We start from the raw sequence: 20,830 nt of genomic DNA on the forward strand, positions 1-20,830 counted from the left end.
AAACACAAATAATTCCTGGTGGTTTTTTTTAATTCTTCTTCGTGTGTTTTTAGGCAGACTTCCAACTCTCCAATGGATTACCACCATGGAACCAAACAAACATGGCCGCTTAGAGATCTGTGATATAAAGAGAAACTGGCTGCCTTTCAAAACACCAGAAGTGGAAGCAGTACTTTAATGAAAGCAGAAATCCTAAAATACTCCATCACATGTAAACGTCCTGAATATACAAAGTTACTTTAATAGAAGTATTATCAGCAAAATGTACTTCACGTATCAAAAGTCATTAGATTTTAGTTTTTAGATCAGTGTTAAATATTAGGTAGATTAATAGAACTACACATCATAGAAGCATAGTGCTTTTTAATATGTAAAAAAGTAGCTTATTACTCTGAGTTTTTAACGTGTTGAGGAGAGTTAAAAGTACTACGAAAATGTAGTCGAATAGAAATATAATGTAGCATAACAAGGTCAAGTATGTCATCTCAAATACATTACACCACTGCAAAACCCCAAATTCGTACTCACAGTCAACACAACGCATAAGAAAAGCTTGCTAAAAAACCTCAAAGGGTGCGCACTGCATACTGCAGAGTCCACAGAAAAGGATATGTTACAGACATGTGAGTTTTGAGAGGTGTTTCGGGCGGGCTCAGGTGCCGCGGCGAGGCGGTGATAATGGGCTGTCTCTTTCTCTGTCAGAATAAAAACAACATCAGTCAGGGGGAAAAAAGGAAAAGAAAACCTTACCTGCAACGTTGGCCACATCTGTGGTGCTGACGTTCTGACGGTTGGGGCTCACTTTGAAGGTCACCGCGGGCCCCACCACACTGGAAAACAAACACACACACACATTAACACACACTCCAGAATAAAAACCCACTAGTGCAAACTCTTAATTGTGACTTTTTAAAACGTTATCCACATTAAAATTGAAACAACTAGTATATTTACTTGCACATCTCAAACCATTCTCTTGCACTATTTTATCTGTTTTATGTCCGATATATATATATTCATGTTTCTCTATGGGAGGAGCCTGTGACTTCAGTTGTTCATTGTCATAGTACCACACCGTAGCTAATGTGCAAATGACAATAAAGCCTCGAACCTTGAATTAAATTGTTTAATTTAAAGAGGATCTGTAACAAGAAAATGTATTTGTTAAGTTTTTAGAAATCAGATTGTAAGCAGGGACTTCAAAATGTAGTAGAAGTAGGAAGTAGTAGTAAGTAAACATCTTAAATGTATACTTAAGTACAGCACTTGAGTATGCGTAAGACCTTCCTTTTAAACAAAGCCTATCGTCTATTTTATTGTATTTCTTTCATTTTGTTTACTTGTATCTTTTGTACATTCTTATTTCTATACCTTGTATATTCTACCATATGTGTTGACACGGTCATTCCTGTTTGCTTATCTGTAAAGCCTCCTGAGACAAGTGTGCTTTTGTGATATTGGTCTTTTTAAATCAAATGTTATTTAATTATATTAAATGTAATTTTCTCCATTGCACTTCTGGTTACTTTGCAGAGCACGGGGGGGGGGGGGGGGGGGGGGGGCAGTCATTAAAGCTCATCCAGACATGTCTTTAACCCCGTGGCGATCCTTTAGGCTGTTTCAATCCCATCACCACCGCGAGATAACCTCTTGAATCTCAATGCAATGCACCCGGCGGCATTTAAAGCATGCTGGGAAATGAAGAAAGAGGGGGTCGGAGATGAGGGGGTTTTGGTCACTTGGACGCTGTGAACGTGGTTTTCAGATTTCAAAAAGGCCTTTCCAGCACCCCGGACACATTTACATTTTGATTCAACGTTTGCCGATTGCACGTTGTCGTGATGGATGCAAATTGAGGGCGATAGAAAGTAAATGTACTTTCCGGCAGCGGCTCAGTCAGTGGGGGCTTGGACTGTGAGCCGTAGGGTCGCCGGTTCAAGTCCCCGACCAGACCTAAAATATGGAGTGTGGACTTCTACTTGGAGAGGTCCCAGTTCACCTCCTGCCCTGCCGTGGTGCCCTTGAGCAAGGCACCGGACAAATATGTACTTAAGAACACGTTTTCAGTACTTAAGATAAGATAGTGCTTTATTGATCCCAATTTGGGAAATGTTTGTGTTGCAGCAGCATAAAAAGACATGTACAATCCAAATGAAAAAGACTAGAAATAAACAATAAAGTAGAAAATATACATTTACAAATGTGTTGGATAAAAAGGGGGGAAAAGCAAACACCTAAACATCTACTAAAACGTCAATTCTCTGCCCATATTTCTCTCGTTTTTGCTGCCCCACTTCCCTTAAAAGCGGTAGAAGTACTCAGGTATTTAACCTTAAGGAAGTTATACCACAGTGCAGAAATACTATATATAATAATGTTTCTCCACGGTCATCCAACATCCATGCTAATAAAGCTTGAATTGAAACAGCGAGGCGGCGTCTGGGTGGTCGAGGCGGCGCGGGGTCCCTCAATGTGATTAACCTTTTGTTTTTGCTGCTGTAATTCAGAGTGGAGGCGCAGCGGGAAGATATATCACCGCGCGCCGCTATAGGACGTGGAACAAGCTGCAGGGTAAATATGGAGACAATCATTAAAGGAGCAGGTCCCGTCCTGAAAGCGGAGAGAACGTGAACGTGTCCAGGGGCTCAGAAGAAGCGTTCGGTTTCAAGTTGATTTAAATAGTTGTATTGTTTTGAGGGGTCTGTGCCGGCGGTGGGGTTCTCTGGGTTCAGGACAACGGGAACAAGGAGCCCCATTTGAAACAGTAGGCTGGAGGAAAATCGGAATATTAAAAGAGAAATACAAAAGAAATGAAAACGGTTAAACCCAGTGCTTTAGATTTCTATATTCAAACACTGCGATGTGTCTCTTTTGAACTTTGCACAAGTTGTTTTAAATACATTTGTACATGTTTACGGTTAAAACTGTTAATTAAGTATTGGAGGATATTCGATGCGTCAAGATCGCGACGAGGGGATTCGTGCATGTGACATTTCCAGTTTTTTAACATGACTGATTGCAATTAGCAGTTTAATGTATTCGTGTCTCCAAAGTTAAAGGGCCTATTATGCTCCTTTAGCTGGGCCCCAAATGTTTAGCATTATTCCAGATTAGTGGGATTACATGCTCGTTCACAAAATGATCTCGCATCCTCCAAAGTCGTCGTGTCCTTGAGCTCGAACCCAGCTGTCACTCACAGATCCTGAACAGTTACACGATAACGCCAAAACATTTGTATTTGGTTTAAACTCGTTACATATGAAACGAGACAGCGTGTGGAAGTGTCCCGTTGCACACACCGACACGTTCTGCTCATGTTGTGACGTCTCTGAATACAATTAATACAAAATAACATGTTATCCGTTATCTAAAAGTAAGATTTCTTTAAACATATTTGGAAAAACATATTGTCCACAAAACAATACATGAAAAAGGACATAATTAGCTCTTACGGAAATTGGGTTATATATAAAAAAAACTAATATTTTCTGCATGTCGGGTCTGTGTGTTTTAGTTATTGGAGCTAGTTATTGGAAATGTGTGTGGGTGTGTGTGTGGGTGTGAGTGAGTGTGAGTGAGTGTGTTGTGTGTGTGTGTGTGTGTTGTGTTGTGTGTGTGTGTGTGTGTGTGTGTGTGTGTGTGTGGGGTGTGTGTTGTGTGTGGGTGTCTGTGTGTGTGTGTGGTTTGTGTGTGTGTGTGTGAGGTGTGGTTTGTGTGCATGGTGTCTGTGTGTGTGTTGGTGTGTGTTTGTGTGAGTGTGTGATTTGTGTGTGTGTGTGTGTTGTGTGTGTGTGTGTGTGTGTGTCTCTCTGAGTGTGTGTGTGTGTGTGTGTGTGTGTGTGTGTGTGTGTGTGTGGTGTGTGTTATGTGAGTGTGTGTGTGGTGTGTGTGTGGTGTGAGTGTGAGTGTGAGTGTGTGTGTGTTTGGTGTGTGTGTTTTGTGTGTGTGTGTGTGTGGTGTGTGTGTGTGTGTGTGTGTGTGTGTGTGTGGGTGTGTGTGCGTGTGTGTGGTGTTTGTGTGTGTGGCACGTTTGTGTGGTGTGGTGTTGAGAGTGGTTGTGTGCGTGTGTGGTGTTGTGTGTGTGTGTGTGTGTGTGTGTGGTGTGTGTGTGTTGAGTTTGTGTGCGTGTGTGTGTGTGTGTGTGTGTGTGCGTGTGTGGTCTCTCTGCGTGTGTGTGTGTGTGCGTGTGTGTGTGTGTGTGTGTGTGTGTGTGTCATCACACTGTCATGTCCCTGCCTGTATTACATCTCTCCGAGTCCACCTTGGGACACGTGGCTCCCCTTCGGAGGCGCTCTCTCTCCTCCTAGTGGCGTCTCTTTGACACGACCTCTCAGACTCAGACATTACATCACCTCGACCCTCGTGGAGAGGAATCATGCCGCCTCTCCTCAGTGAGGGTTCCGCAACAGCCGTCATCATTCTGCAGCTACAGTCAGACGCTCTGCCAACCCTCCCACATACAGCCTCACCCTCCACCTCGACACACACACACACACACACACACACACACACACACACACACACACACCACACACACACACACACACACACACACACACACACACACACACCACACACACACACACACACACACACACACACACACACACCACACACACACACACACTCAAAACACACCCACGGGCTTGTTAGATAAAAAGCGTTCAGCGTAAATTCTGGTGGAAGAAGTACTCGGATAGAAACGTCCTCATGTACCAAATTACAACGTACCCGTCGTGGCATAGGCGGTACACACATGCATTTCCAAACATCTGGACTACCTATGTTGCAAATGTATTATCTTTTCAATTTACACACGGCATCTATTGCAGGTCTGTCCGTCCTGGGAGAGGGATCCCTCCTCTGCTGCTCTCCCCGAGGTTTCTCCCATGTTCCCCTTTAAACTGGGTTTTCCTCTGGAAGTGTTTCCTTGTACGATGTGAGGGTCTGAGGACAGAGGGTCTGAGGACAGGAGGGTGTGAGGACAGAGGGTCTAAGGACAGAGGGTCTAAGGACAGAGGGTGTCGTATGTCATACTGATATTCTGTACACACTGTGAAGACCACTGAGACAAATGTAACTTTTGTGATATTGGGCTATATAAATAAACATTGATTGATTGATTGATTGATTGATTGATTGATTGATTGATTGATTGATTGATTGATTGATTGATTGATTGACTTTGTTAAACTGCTGGTGGATGTTTTTTCAGCTAATAATCTGAATGTGTCATGGTTTTGGATTTTTGCTTTCACTTTCCACCATTTTGTTTTGACATGTTTTCATCCTTGTGTCTTTCTGATCCGACTTCCTGTGTCTGACTTCCTGCCGTTAGTGTCCCTGCTGTGTCTGACTGTCTGATTGTGTTCACCTGTTGCCCCGTGTTTCTGCCTCCCCTGCCAGCTGTGTCTTGTCCTGTGATTAACCTTCTTGTGTATATAAGCCTCATCCCAATACCCCTCCTCGACTCCACTCTTCCCCTCCTCCGGGACTTGACCCGGAAATCGATCAAGACACGCCATTTTGAAGGACGTCCCAATAGCTGAAATGCACACGGCGGGGTCGAGGAGGGGTGCGGGAGGAGACGAAAGGGAGGAGACGAAAGGGAGGAGACGAAAGGGAGGAGACGAAAGGGAGGAGGGGTGCGGGAGGAGACGAAAGGGAGGAGACGAAAGGGAGGATAAACGCGAGCAGACTACGCGGAAGTGTTTTCACTACTCGCGTATAAAAGCCCCGCCCCCACCTTCACAGCTGGTCCGTTTCAACAGAGGAAAACCGACAACTGGAAGATGAGTGGAGAAGCGTCACATACTTGTATAAGTGCTCACAGCTCCGTGGGAATTCTTATGTGCAATTCATTTCTAAAAGGCTTTCACATTACTATAATTATATTTTTATTTAAATGTAGGCCACCTTTTACACCAAAACGGAACACAAAAGCAGAACCAACCATCATTGATTCCTTGACTAACAAGAGAAAGATGGGCCGGTTCCAAGTGTCCTTCAGTTGAGCCCGATGAGAGGGGATACAGCTCTGCACATGTCATCATTAACAGACGTCTTTAAAAGTGACGTTTGAGTGAACGAGGACATCCCAATTAATACCTGGGGACTCCTCTGTCCTCGCGTCACCTCCTCGTGTCTCTCGCTCGCATCTTACGGAGGCGGAGCTAGGATGCAAGGAAGGGACGCGAGTGAGGGAAAGGAGGAGTCGAGGAGGCTTTAGTCGTGTCTTCCCCTGTCTTCCCCTGTGCTCCATGTCTGTTTCATGTCCCTGTCACCCATGCTTGTCCGTGTCTCCTGCCTGTTCCCGTCGTAAGTGTGTTCCTGTCTGTCGTGCTCCACGGTTTGGTTTCTGGTAATTAGTTTCTTGGTTTTTCCCGCCTTCGGCTTTTGTTAAGAAAGCTCGCTTTTTGTTGGGGACAATTTGGGTGGCGCAGTGGGCTGTGCATCTGATCATCAGATCAAGGGGGGTGCTGGGGAACTCCAGTTCCAAACCCGCTCCTGCCGCCACTGCGTCAGGCCGCTGTGTCCTTGGGCAAGACACTTCACCTGAACTTGCTCCTGTTGTCCACAGTGACCATTGCATGTATAAAAAATATGTGTAATGTGTATTTGTATAGCACTTTGAGCATCTGGAAAAGCGCTATAATAAATGTAAGGAATTATTTATTATTAAATGCAACTTATGCTCGGCGTGCAATTAGCCAAACGTATGCAAGTTAGCGTCTTGAAGTTTCTAAATGCTCAGGCCTATACTTTTTATTTCTAACATACACCTTTTGGGAACATTTCTGGGTTCACAAGCGGACTATAGTCTGGAAAATAGACGTTAAAGTAAAAATACTATCTTTTAAAGTACCTCAGTAACCGCCAGTATTATCTAATCGGTATTGAATTGTGTGGGCTCACTTCTATGATTCATATGTTCAGAGTGGATTTATGTTGCTGCAGGCGCTGGCTCTGTTAAAAAAGGGAAGGTTTTTGCGGTGGATGAGGTTGAAGAGGTCGCTCTCTGCTCCGTTCAGGGACATTTATGTTGTATAATTATGCTGATGTGGAGCTCCTGTGAGAGGTGGAGGTGGAGGTGCCTGCGGTGCTGCTAACTGGAGGGAGGTAAAAAGGGGGTGAAGTGCAAGATGAATGTAAAGGAGGGACAATAATACTACTATGACTTTATACAGTACTTCCAGTTCAGTTTAAGCAGAGATGGCAAAAGTACACATCCTTTACGCAGGTAGAAGTACAGATACTCATGTTTAAAAATACTCTGGTGAAAGTAGAAATACTGACTAAACTTCTTTCCTCAAGTCAAAGTAAAGAGGCTTTGAAATGTACTTCAGTAAAAAGTACCCATAACTCCCAGCTGTTTTAAAGAGTACCTGACCTCCCTTTATATCAATAGAACAATAATGTCATTGTTAGCTAATGAATGTTTCCATGGTGACCAACGGCAACATGACAATGTTTCCATTGGTCCCTCTTCTTTAGAGAAGACCAGGAAGTGATGGATACACGGATCGTGTTCCAACCAATAGGCACGCAATGACTCTAAAGAATAATGACCACGCACCAAACACACATTCAGACTAAAGGAACCAGCTGTTTGGGAAATGAGAGAAGTAGAAAGTACAGGTATTTGAGTTCAACATGTAAGAAGTAGAAAGTACAGGTATTTGAGTTCAACATGTGAGAAGTAGAAAGTACAGGTATTTGAGTTCAACATGTAAGAAGTAGAAAGTACAGGTATTTGAGTTCAACATGTAAGAAGTAGAAAGTACAGGTATTTGTGTTCAACATGTAAGAAGTAGAAAGTACAGGTATTTGTGTTCAACATGTAAGAAGTAGAAAGTACAGGTATTTGTGTTCAACATGTAAGAAGTAGAAAGTACAGGTATTTGAGTTCAACATGAGAGAAGTAGAAAGTACAGGTATTTGAGTTCAACATGTGAGAAGTAGAAAGTCGTCACTACTAAGTACATTTCAAAGCCCATACTTCTTTACTTTTACTTGAGTAAAGAAGTTTAGTCAGTACTTCTAATTTTACCAGAGTATTTTTAAACACGAGTATCTGTACTTCTACTTGAGTAACGGATGCGTGTACTTTTGCCATCTCTAGGAATAAGCGTGGCGCCGCTGACAAATTGTCCAGGCGGCGCCCCCTGCTGGGCTTTCACTGCCTCGCAACAAAAGAGACCCCCAGCTCTCGCTCTCTTTCTCCATATCTCTGTCTCCCCCCTCCTAGCTTTGTCTGCGTCCGATCCATGACCCTCCCCCCCCCCACATCTCCCCCCACACATCTCCCCCCTCCCCTCCCCCCCCCCACATCTCCCCCCTCCTATGTGCAGCTTTATCCTTTCATTCCCTAGAAAAGAGGAGAACAAAGCCAAAAGGTGCATTCGAACCGGAAAACAGTACAGGCCACCCAGAGACTCAAAACACAGCGAGGAGCAACGGGGGGGGGGGGGGGGGGGGGGGGGGAGAGAGAGAGAGAGAGAGAGAGAGAGTGTGAGTGAGTGAGTGAGTGAGTGAGTGAGTGAGTGAGTGTGTGTGTGCGCGTGTGAATCATCCGACCCAAAGCCACCCACCTGTCCACACACATGAATGTACAGCTAAATTATTTCTGTGTTCAATTAAAGCACACACACCCCCCCCCCCCACACACACACACACACACACACACACACACACACACCCACACCCCACACCCACACACACACTTGTAGGACTTCACCATCCTTTCTTTGTTTTCCCGCAACATCTTATCCATGCTTGATAATTGCAATCCCACCCACACACACACCACACCCCACACACACACCACACACACACACACACACACACACACACACACACCACACACACACACACACCACACACACACACACACACACACACACACACACACACACACACACACACACACACACACACACACACCACACACACACACACACACACACACCACACACACACACACACACACACACAACACACACACACACACACACACACACACACACACACACACACACACATACTTTGTGCTGATTATGCAACAGCTCTGCAGGGTCAGGGGTGAGTCTGGTTATTAAGGCAAACATCTGACAGAACGTGAAGTATGCCGTCCTCTCGGCTGAAGTGTAATCGTGTGGGCGTCGCTAGATAGTGTTTTTCATTCAATTTAACAATGAAAAAAGTTCCGAAAAGCCGCTGCAGTTTGAGGACAAACAACACCGAAAGGCTGTCATTGTCAAACATCAATACTTGATGGCATCTAAACGCGCTGCACTCACAAGATAACAGATACATAAACCAAAATGATTCTGCTCAGATCTCAGTCATCACAGCCTAATGAATACCACACCATGCTGTCTGAGCCGCGGCGTGTTCAGAGGGAGGGGCTCTTTGCAAAGAGTAAAAGAGACTCAGCACTCACTGGATCGGTTCGCAACCGAGTGTGAAGCGGCTGGGATGAGGATCAGCACCTCCAGATCTGAGGCCATGGTTCTCAGCAGGAAACCGATGGACTGTCCACTCCAAGTAGGGAATGAGTCCTTACCCCAAGTGAAGGAGTTCAAGTATCTCGGGGTCTTGTTCTCGAGTGAGGGAACAATGGAGCGTGAGATGGGCCGGAGAACCGGAGCAGCGGGAGCGGTACTGCAGTCGCTTTACCGCACCGCTGTGACGAAGAGGGAGCTGAGCCGGAAGGCAAAGCTCTCCGTCTACCGGGCCATTTTCGTTCCTACCCTCACCTACGGTCATGAAGGATGGGTCATGACTGAAAGAACGAGATCGCGGATACAAGCGGCCGAGATGGGTTTTCTCCGCCGGGTGGCTGGCATCTCCCTTAGGGGTAAGGGGAGAAGTTCGGTCATCAGGGAGGGACTCGGAGTTGAGCCGCTCCTCCTTCGCGTCGAAAGGAGCCAGTTGAGGTGGTTCGGGCACCTAGTTAGGATGCCACCTCCCTAGGGAGGTGTTCCAGGCACGTCCAGCTGGGAAGAGACCGAGGGGTAGACCTAGGACCAGGTGGAGGGACTATATCTCTTCGCTGGCCTGGGAGCGCCTTGGGACCCCCCAGTCAGAGCTGGTTGATGAGGGGAAAGGAACGTTTGGGGCTCTCTGCTGGAACTGCTACCCCGAGACCCGACCACGGATAAGAGGAGAAGATGGATGGATGGATAAAGGGGAATACAACCAACAATTGTAGACGGTTTTTATAGATAATTTGGATAAAACGACAGCCTTACTGAGTGTTTAGCAAACGTTTTGACTTCACGTGAGCATTTCCAATGACTGTGTAAGAGATTATAACGTTGAGCCAGATTAAACCGTTTTTATTAACATGTCAGTTTGTTTTACGAGACTGCAGCTCAGCATACTTCATGAAGTTGATGTGTATTCTTACATGAATATTGCAATATCTTTGAAGTAATATAGTTAAACTTTCTTATTGTAATACACTTATTAAATAAAGGACAAAAGGATGTAAAAGTATCAAATAGAGCACAAGAAGAACAAAAACCCCTTGAGTTGACCACGGGTTGGGACTATTTAATCAAACTATTTCCAAGGAAGGGTTTTGACTTTGAAGTAGGGCTGCAACAAACGACTCATTTGATAATCGATTAATCTATCGATTAATGAAACGATGAATCGACTATTCGAACTATTACTGTATGCCCTGCACAATTTCTCAAACGCTCTTATTTAGCCATCAACTTTTAGATTTAGCTTGAGGTTGTTTTAGGCATGTGGAAACTAACAACGAAGACAATAAAGATGAATACTTGATTCAAAAATACATATATTATTAAATTAACAAATTGTTTACAAAACTAACATTGCTTTTTATTCAAATTAAATAAATAATATTTCACATCAAAAGAAACAACAATGTTTTAACAAATCGTATTAAATAATCTGATGACAGAACTGTAAACAGAATAGCTGAAACTTTAACAACTCGGTTTCCTCTAATCATTAACCCATGTTTGTATAATGTAGTTAGCTCCGTGTGTTGCTGCTAGCATACAGAACACCTGACGTGGAAACATTACTCGTGGACGGGGCTACAGAGCTGCTAGAGAGACAGTCGAACCCGGTGCATTCCTCCGTCTGGATGTGGAGCACTTTTGCTAAATGTTTAGACAAATTGCTCGTGTTACCGCCCTCACATGCTAAACTCTCATTGCACGTTTGGCAACGAGCATTGTCTACATCGAACAGGTAAAGTTTAACCACACCTCGGAGCGCGTTCTCTCCGCCATCCCCGCCGTGTGCTCCGCTGCATGTAGCAGCTGCGTGTGTGTAAACTGCCCCGCCCCCTCGCACACAGACGGGGGAGAGAGATCTGATCGAAAATACATCATAGACGCATTTGTTTGTCTTTTGCATTTTAGAAACTAGTTGGCGACACTAAGACTGCGATATAATGTTTTTGTAGCAACAATATATATATATTTTTTTTAAATGTCTCCGGTACCGATAAAAAGACCAATAACGTTGGAGCTTAACGGTGTGTAAAACACACGTGATGACGTCACCAACGAATCGACGACTGAATTAGTTGGCAACTAATTTGGTAATCGATTTTAATCGATTAAGTCGATTAGTTGTTGCACCCCTAGTTTGAAGTTAACTGTAACTCTTACGCCTAAATACAAAACTGCTCAAGGAGGAATGTGTAACTTCTGCCAAATCCCTTTCTTCTTGCGGTGCAGCTTCATCATAATTGATGCAGGTGAAGGTCAAACATGGGACAAAAGACTGAAGTTGCAAAACACATTTTGTTCCTGGTAGGTTTCGGCACGTTTGAGCTGCATAACATGTTTCTACCCGTGACCATAGAGGCCTGCACACTTAAATGTACACACACCATACACTATATATAACGTCTGTGTACCGACTAGTATCCCCTGCAGTAGTTGAAACTCACCTGTGGGGGAAATATAGCAACAACTCTACAGAGAGGAGGAGAGAGGTGATGGAAAAGAAGCAGACGGAGAGAAGTGAGGGAAAGAGTTCAGTCTCATTAATACGTGATTGCAACACGTCGATAACTCTCTACCCCCCCCAGGAGCAGAGAGTGTGTTGACAGAATAAGAATAATCGTCCTTGTGTTTCTACTCCGTCAGGGCAATGTTTTATTTTCCTCACTTCTGATTCGAACGCTTTGTGCCATTGGAAACATCTTCCCACCAGTCTGCCCTCTCTGATCCACAAGCTTTGGGGGGGGGGGGGGGTAAACCATACTCCTCTTCCACGAGGGGATATCTGAAGAGTTTCCTGTACGAGATGCTCGCCCTTTGAGAGAAATGTGCCGCCCACTTGAGCCTGCAGGTGCGATAAGAACGTAAAGCGAACCATAAACAGGATGAGTCATGTTCTGACCTTTGCCCCTGCACTGTTTCTCGTCTGAGGAAGTGTTTCAAAGTGATGATGGTAAAGTTTCAGAAGGACATTATCAGCGTCACAAATGGGTTCATTATGAGCTTCGGGAGCAGCTGGAGTTGTGGGTGTTTAATATATGCTGGTTTATAGTAGCTTGTGGGGACCCACATCTGGCAGCACACTCGCATTGTGAGGACTCACTTCCAATGGAGAGCGAAAAAGGTGAAATGCAAACTTTATCGGTTTATTTTGAGGTTTTTTAAGATAAGATATACGTTATTATGAGGGGCCGTGTTGGCCGACTTTCAAACTCACCTCGCGCACACACTACAGAAAACATCTGGCCTCGCACACACACTACTGAAATACTCTCACATTCACCACTGAACACCTCACACACATACAACTGAAAATTAAACCTCACACACATACTACTGAAAATGTACCAGATGTGTTCAGTAGTGTGTGAGGTGCTCAGTAGGGAATGTGAGGGGATTTCAATAGTGTTTGTAATGATCTTATGTGCTTTTTTAACAATAAAATTGTTACTCTTAGAAACAAAATTAATGACCTCTTGCCTTTGACCAGTATAGTGTTATCAACAGCTCCCGGAAACGTAAGTTCTAATATTACACTAGATAGTAAACTAGAATGCTTTTCAGCCATAAACCTTGAACAATTACACTCAATGATTCTCTCTTCCAAACCATCAACGTGCATGTTAGACCCAATTCCAACTAAGCTGTTGAAGGAAGTTTTTCCATTAATTAGCACTTCTTTATTAAATATTATGAATATGTCTTTATTATCAGGCTATGTTCCACAATCATTCAAAGTAGCAGTGATAAAACCGCTTCTTAAAAAGCACAACCTCGATCCAGAGGTTTTAGCCAACTATAGACCTATTTCTAATCTTCCGTTCCTCTCAAATATTCTTGAGAAAGCGGTCGCAAAACAGTTGTGTGATTACTTAAAAAACAATGATTTATTTGAAGATTTTCAGTCTGGCTTTAGAACACATCATAGCACAGAGACAGCTCTGGTTAAAGTCACAAATGACATTCTAATAGCCTCAGACAAGGGACTTGTCTCTATTCTTGTTTTGCTCGATCTCAGTGCTGCATTTGATACTATCGACCATGATATCCTATTGCAAAGACTAGAGCACTTAGTTGGCATACAGGGAACTGCTTTAGGCTGGTTTAGGTCCTATCTATCTGAACGCTCTCAGTTTGTACGTGTTAACGATGAATCTTCCACGCAAACCAAAGTTAGCCATGGAGTGCCACAGGGCTCAGTGCTCGGACCTATTTTGTTCACATTATATATGCTTCCGTTAGGCAATATTATAAGGAATCATTCTGTAAACTTCATTGTTATGCGGATGATACTCAACTATATTTATCAATCAAGCCTGATGAAATTAATCATCTAAATAAAATTCAAGACTGCCTTAAGGACTTAAAAACGTGGATGACCTTAAACTTTTTGATGTTAAACACGACCAAAACTGAAGTTATTGTACTTGGCCCGAAGAATCTACGAAACAAATGATCTAAAGATATACTAACTATGGATGGCATTAATTTGGCCTCCAGTGAGACTATAAGGAATCTTGGTGTTATGTTTGATCAGGATTTATCCTTTAACGCCCACATAAAATCAATTTCAAGGCCCGCCTACTTCCATCTACGTAACATTGCAAAAATCAGGCATATCTTGCCTCAAAACGATGCAGAGAAACTAGTCCATGCATTTGTTACTTCCAGACTGGATTATTGTAACTCTTTATTATCAGGGAGTACCAAGAAGTCAGTCAAGTCGCTTCAGCTGATTCAAAATGCTGCGGCTCATGTACTAACCAGAGTTAGGAAAAGGGACCACATTACTCCTGTTCTGGCTGCCTTACACTGGCTCCCTATAGAACACAGGATAGAATTTAAAATTCTTCTTCTCGCCTACAAAGCCCTTAATGGGCAGGCGCCATCTTACCTTAAAGAACTCATTATACCCTACTGTCCTACTAGGGCATTGCGTTCCAAGAATGCAGGGTTGCTGGTTGTTCCGAGAATCTCTAAAAGTACAATGGGAGCCAGAGCCTTTTCTTATCAAGCTCCACATTTGTGGAATCAGCTTCCAGTTTGTGTTCGGGCGGCAGACACCCTATCCGTTTTTAAGAGTGCGCTTAAGACCTTCCTTTTTGATAAAGCTTATAGTTAGGGCTGATTAGATTCAGCCCCTAGTTTTGCTGATATAGGCTTAGTTTGTCGGGGGACATCTTACTTCTTCCTTCTCTCTGTCTATACCTGTGTCCTCTCATGTTCCCATTAACCCAGCTTCCCCACATGTCTTTCTTTTTGGTGTCTATATACGCCGGGATCTGGAGTCATGGATGATCCTGCGGTCCTGTGTCCTGGATCGCGAGCGCTGGATCTTGAGTCGTGGCTGTGGTCCTGGATCATCGGTCCTGGATGGATATCCTCGTGGATTCATCTTCCTATTATACACACGTGCATTTCCAAACATTTGGACTACCTATGTTGCAAATGTATTATCTTTTCAATTTACACACGGCATCTATTGCACGTCTGTCCGTCCTGGGAGAGGGATCCCTCCTCTGTTGCTCTCCCTGAGGTTTCTCCCATTTTTCCCTTTAAACTGGGTTTTTTCGGAAGTGTTTCCTTGTACGATGTGAGGGTCTGAGGACAGAGGGTCTGAGTTCAGAGGGTCTGAGGACAGAGGGTCTAAGGACAGAGGGTCTAAGGACAGAGGGTCTAAGGACAGAGGGTGTCGTATTGTCATACTGATATTCTGTACACACTGTGAAGACCACTGAGACAAATGTAACATTTGTGATATTGGGCTATATAAATAAACATTGATTGATTGATTGATGGTTTGTGTGAGGTTAATTTTCAGTTGCGTGTATATGAGGTTCATTTTTAGTAGTATGTGTGTGAGGTTTACTTTTCAGTTGAGTATGTGTGTGAGGTGTTCAGTAGTGAATGTGAGAGTATTGCAGTAGTGTTTGGGCAAGGTCAGATGTTTTCAGTAGTGTGTGTGCGAGGTGAGTTTGAATGTTGGCCTACACGGCCCATCCATCCATCTTCTCCCCTTATCCGTGGTCGGGTCTCGGGGTAGCAGTTCCAGCAGAGCCCCAAACTTCCTTTCCCCTCATCAACCAGCTCTGACTGGGGGGTCCCAAGGCGCTCCCAGGCCAGCGAAGAGATATAATCCCTCCACCTGGTCCTAGGTCTACCCCTTGGTCTCCTCCCAGCTGGACGTGCCTGGAACACCTCCCTAGGGAGGCGCCCAGGTGGCATCCTAACTAGGTGCCCGAACCACCTCAACTGGCTCCTTTCGACGCGAAGGAGGAGCGGCTCAACTCCGAGTCCCTCCCTGATGACCGAACTTCTCACCTTATCCCTACGGGAGACACCAGCCACCCTGCGGAGAAAACCCATCTCGCCCGCTTGTATCCGCGATCTCGTTCTTTCGGTCATGAGCCATCCTTCATGACCGTAGGTGAGGGTAGGAACCCAAATAGCCCGGTAGACAGAGAGCTTTGCCTTCTGGCTCAGCTCCCTTTTCGTCACAACGGTGCGGTAAAGCGACTGCAGTACCGCTCCCGCTGCTCCGATTCGCCCATCTCACGCTCCATTGTTCCCTCACTCGAGAACAAGACCCCGAGATACTTGAACTCCTTCACTTGGGGAAAGGACTCTACACGGCCCTTCATACGTTATTGATCCCGGCATGTAAACAAGGCATTGTTCATCTTCCACGCGGGGATATCTGAAGAGTTTCCAGTACGAGATGCTCGCCCTTCCAGAAAAAATGTATCGCCCACATGAGCTTGAAGGTGATGTCTGGAACGTAAAGCGCGCCAGAAACAGGATGTGTCATGTACAGACCTTTGCTCCTGCAATGTAGTCTGAGGATGTGTTTCAAAGTGATATTGTGATGAATATAAAGTTTCAGAAGGACGTTATAATGTTTTTCTTAATTGTATTTATCTGTTTGGCCAACTGACAGCTGGCATGTCCTTAAGTTATTCTCTATTAAAGGGCAAAGAGGGTTTTATAAGGACATTATAAGCATTTAAAATGGGTTTATCATTAACTTCAGGAGGAGCTGGAGTTGTGTGTGTACATTTTATTCTGGTTTATGGTAGCTTGTGTGGACCCGCATCTGGAAACACACCTGCATTGTGAGGACTCGCCTCAATTGGAAGCGAAAAAGGTGAAATGCTAAACTTTTTGTGTTTATTTTGAGGTATGTAAAGATAAGATATACGTTATTGAACCCAGCATGTAAACAAGGCATTGCTTACATGCTCATCTTCCACGCGGGGATATCTGAAGAGTTTCCAGTACGAGATGCTCGCCCTTTTAGAAAAAATGTACCGCCCACATAAGCCTGAAGGTGCATTTGGTTGATGTCTGGAACGTAAAGCACGCCAGAAACAGGATGAGTCATGTACAGACCTTTGCTCCTGCACTGTTTATAGTCTGAGGATGTGTTTCAAAGTGATATTGTGATGAATATAAAGTTTTAGAAGGACGTTATAAAGCAACTGTTTGGCCAACTGACAGCTGGCATGTCCATAACTGCTACTCTATTAAAGGGCAAACAGCGTTTTAGGAGGACATTATAAGCATTACACATGGGTTTATTATTAGCTTCAGGAGGAGCTGGAGTTGTGTGTGTGTGTGTGTGTGTGTGTGTGTGTGTGTGTGTGTGTGTGTGTGTGTGTGTGTGTGTGTGTGTGTGTGTGTGTGTGTGTGTGTGTGTGTGTGTGTGTGTGTGTGTGTGTGTGTGTGTGTGTACAGAATATGCTGGTTTATAGTTTTTTCGCATTGTGAGGACCCGCCCTCATTGGAGAGCAAAAAGGTGACATGCAACACTTTTTCTGTTTATGTTTACGTTATTGATGCCAGCATGTAAACAAGGCATTGTTCATCTACCAAGCGGGGATATCTGAAGAGTTTCCAGTACGAGATGCTCGCCCTTTTAGAAGAAATGTTCCGCCCACTTGAGCCTGAAGGTTTGTTAAGAACGCAAAGCGAACCATGAACTGAATGAATCATGTACGGACCTTTGCTCCTGCACTGTTTCTAGTCTGAGGATGTGTTTCAAAGTGATATTGCGATGCTTTCAAAGTTTTAGAAGGACATTATAAGCATCACAAATTAGTTTATTATTAGTTTCAGGAGGAGCTGGAGTTGTGTGTGTGTACAGAATACGCTGGTTTATAGTAGCTTGTGTGGACCCACATCTCGCATTGTGAAGACTATATGTCAAATATATAGAGAGGCGAAGTCCCTCCCCTTCCGGTGGACCTCCATGGGACCGTATTTCAAAAAAATGATGTACTGTAGTCAATGGAGAGAGAAAGATTATCTTTCGATCCCGTTTGAATTGTGCCACAAATTACACATATGATGTTAGTCAATTTAAAAGATAATTTTGCAAGTCAAACTAAAAAAAATGTGTTGTAAAACTGTGAAGTAACACATTTCTTTGTGTGAAACGCTCAATGAACTACATCTCTGGTCTCGCAGAACAACACACGTCACCAAGATGGCCGTCACTACTGTCTTGTCAACGAAACGATTGCCTACCCTCACGATCACCACAATGAAACACGTCCAGAAGAATGTCATGCAAAGCTGCCTGCCTTCCTTTGATTCTCTCTGAACTGCCTGGTCCTTTTAATGTTTAATGTCAACCATGTGTGCAGATAGCATGAAGTAGAAAAGATCGGCGATCGGCGATGCTAGCGTTAGCATTTCTCCCCCGGGCTTAAATGGTGTATTATAGAACGATCACACTGGTGACAGTAATCTTCAAAGGGTTCACAAAATATGACTACTACTCTTACTGTTTAACATTTTGGGTTACTTAATGTTACTTCATATTAAGGCTAATAAAAATGACAAGGCTGTAATGCTAACTAACATGCTAGCTACTAACTAGGTAGCTAACTTGATCCAGCCACTCCTGGTCCTTTGATCAGACGGGAAGCGAAAGAACGAGCAAGACCCATTGCTGGTATGATAACAACCTGGTTCTAAGCACACAGGCATCTTGTTAAAGTTATCTTATCTTAGCGCCACATAGATAGATTATATCTATATGGCGCTGATCTTAGCTATCTCTTAGTAGAGGAAAACAATTGTGACATGACTTACGCGACTCTGGGATGTGTAGTCTTTCTAGTCTTATATTTCAACAGTTTTACAACAAACTGTGATTTATTTACATGGAAATAATTTTTTTAAGATTGACAAACATCAATGTGTAATTCATGGCACAATTCAAACGGGATCGAAAGATAAGTTGTCTCTCTCCATTGACTTCAATACATTATTTTTCCGAAATAAGGTCCCATGGACCGGAGGTAGATTGGCGTGACTTCGCTTTATCTACAACATATAGAAGTAGGATATTATTAACACATTTATTTTATTTGTTTTACTTTGTTTTGTATTATGGTTAGTCATTCTGATTTAAAGGCATTGTGACAGTTTACGTATTTAGGTTATTTGGGGTGCCAGTCAGGTCTCTCTCCTGACGTTTCAGATTTGGCTAGTCAGTCAGTTTTTGTAAAGGTGTATACATCTCACTGTAAACACCCAACATTGAATGACATTACAATATAAGAAAGCACACAACTTAAAATCATAATCACAAATAGTAAGTGTATTTGAATACCCCCCCCCCCCCAAACAATTCGTCTTCCCACAGTTCAATGTTAAATCCAAAACGTTCCACTCCGGGTGTCCTTCAAAATAAATAAAACAGTCAATTACCACAGGAGAATGCCAGTCGGTTTTAGCAATCCAGTCCTGGTTTTTAAGGTTTTGTGAGATGAGCGGCTCCTTTCAGCTTTGTACACAATAATCCAGGAACGTGAAGCAAGGGTATGATGCCGGATGACGGTGGATCAGACAAACGGTACGGACTTTAAACGACCTAACTGCTGGTTGCTAACAGATGAGCGTGTTGCTCCGCCGATCCCTCTTGCTGCACACACCCCTTTCCCTTCCGGCTCCGTCTAACTAAATAGGGGGAAAGGGAAATGGAGGCGCCAACCAACAGCGAATCACTGGCTGGGTGGGCTTTACCGTGAGTGACTACCGGTCACATAAACACCGGTTGTTACAGCATAGAGAAGGCTGAAATCTTCCCTAGCAAAAAAGACATGTAACTCTTGTGTTACAAAGTGTTGGTGACCATGGGGTTAACGTGCAAATGTCCTCTGACTTTTGACTTTTTAAGCAGTTGATCAAACTCATATCTGCTGAAGTGTGACCAATAAATAAAAACAGAAATACTTACGAGAGCTCGGCGAAGTCGGTCATCTGGATTTTAGCCATGTGAGCGAGGATCTCCATCAGGTGGAGGCCTTCGTCCGTCTGCAGCCCACTGATGAAGAGGAAGAGACATTATAAATTAAACAAGACTCATCCCCAAGAGTAACGCTGAGCAGAGGACAGATTCAATATGTTATGTTACTTCGGAATCAAAATCCAGTGTATTGTCATGTACGTCTAGACATACCAGGAATGTGCTTCGTAGTAGTCGTAGGTCAAAGATATAATGATTATAAAAAGAAAATGTTAAAAAATTAGGATTTAGCATTTACAAACAAATTAAAGACAAGTATTTACACTGCATTTAAATATACAAAAGAAAGAAAAAAAACAATGAATATATGACAACTGAAGTGTATTATATTATATTTGAAAGTGGAGAAATGTGCATACTATATTAATTGTGATACTTGCGATTAGATTAGATTAGCTTACTTATCTTAGGTTACACTCTACTTTTCTAACGGGTAATGACTTGTAAGTGAATACATTTTTAAAGTAACCCTTCCAACCCCACTGTTGGTAAAACTAGATTGTCTGCGTATTAGAAGTTACTAACAGCCCAGATTACAGACACAATGTGAGTCAGTCCTCAAAGCAGCTGCTTCAGATCTGACTCCATGAGCTCTGCAGATCCTACAGTATGGAGGGTTCGGATCTTTCTCACAGAAAACAGCCTGTAGCAGCAGGACAGAGCACAGCTTTGATACAATCTATTCAAAATCTCTTGTACATGGTGCACGAATGAGACCTTAACCCGGAAATGAATCAGCATGTCAGCACTGTAGTAGACGTCTGAAATAAACACAAGCTGAAGACATTTTACCATTTTGTTCTACGACTGTCTATATGTCACTAAATACCTCACTGGTGAATGTCCGAAGCTTTTACGGGTCTTAAAAAGGGCGTTTGCTATCAAGTGGCTAGATGTAGGCGTAGCATTAGCTGACGCGTGTCTTTAGTGAATAGTTTTATCAACTATTCGAGAATACTGCTTCCTATCACTGAAGCAAAAATGACAGCAGGAATACGTGCCTTTATTGAAAGTACAAATA

At 43.6% G+C, this 20,830-nt stretch overlaps 1 protein-coding gene across 1 annotated transcript in view; it reads right to left on the bottom strand.

The window, feature by feature from the left end:
• The window catches only part of LOC117462104 (receptor-type tyrosine-protein phosphatase N2-like), a 305,455-nt gene that overhangs the window by 208,797 nt on the left and 75,828 nt on the right, over window positions 1-20,830 (bottom strand). Inside the window, exons 11-12 of the mRNA XM_034104169.2 lie at window positions 19,741-19,827; window positions 751-830 (exon numbers count right to left, since the gene is read on the bottom strand). Of these exons, the coding sequence (XP_033960060.1) occupies window positions 751-830; window positions 19,741-19,827 (167 nt within the window). The remainder of the gene's footprint in view (window positions 1-750; window positions 831-19,740; window positions 19,828-20,830) is intronic.

The sequence above is a fragment of the Pseudochaenichthys georgianus genome, chromosome 17 (assembly GCF_902827115.2).
Source record: "Pseudochaenichthys georgianus chromosome 17, fPseGeo1.2, whole genome shotgun sequence".
NCBI classification, from domain to species: Eukaryota; Metazoa; Chordata; class Actinopteri; order Perciformes; family Channichthyidae; genus Pseudochaenichthys; species Pseudochaenichthys georgianus.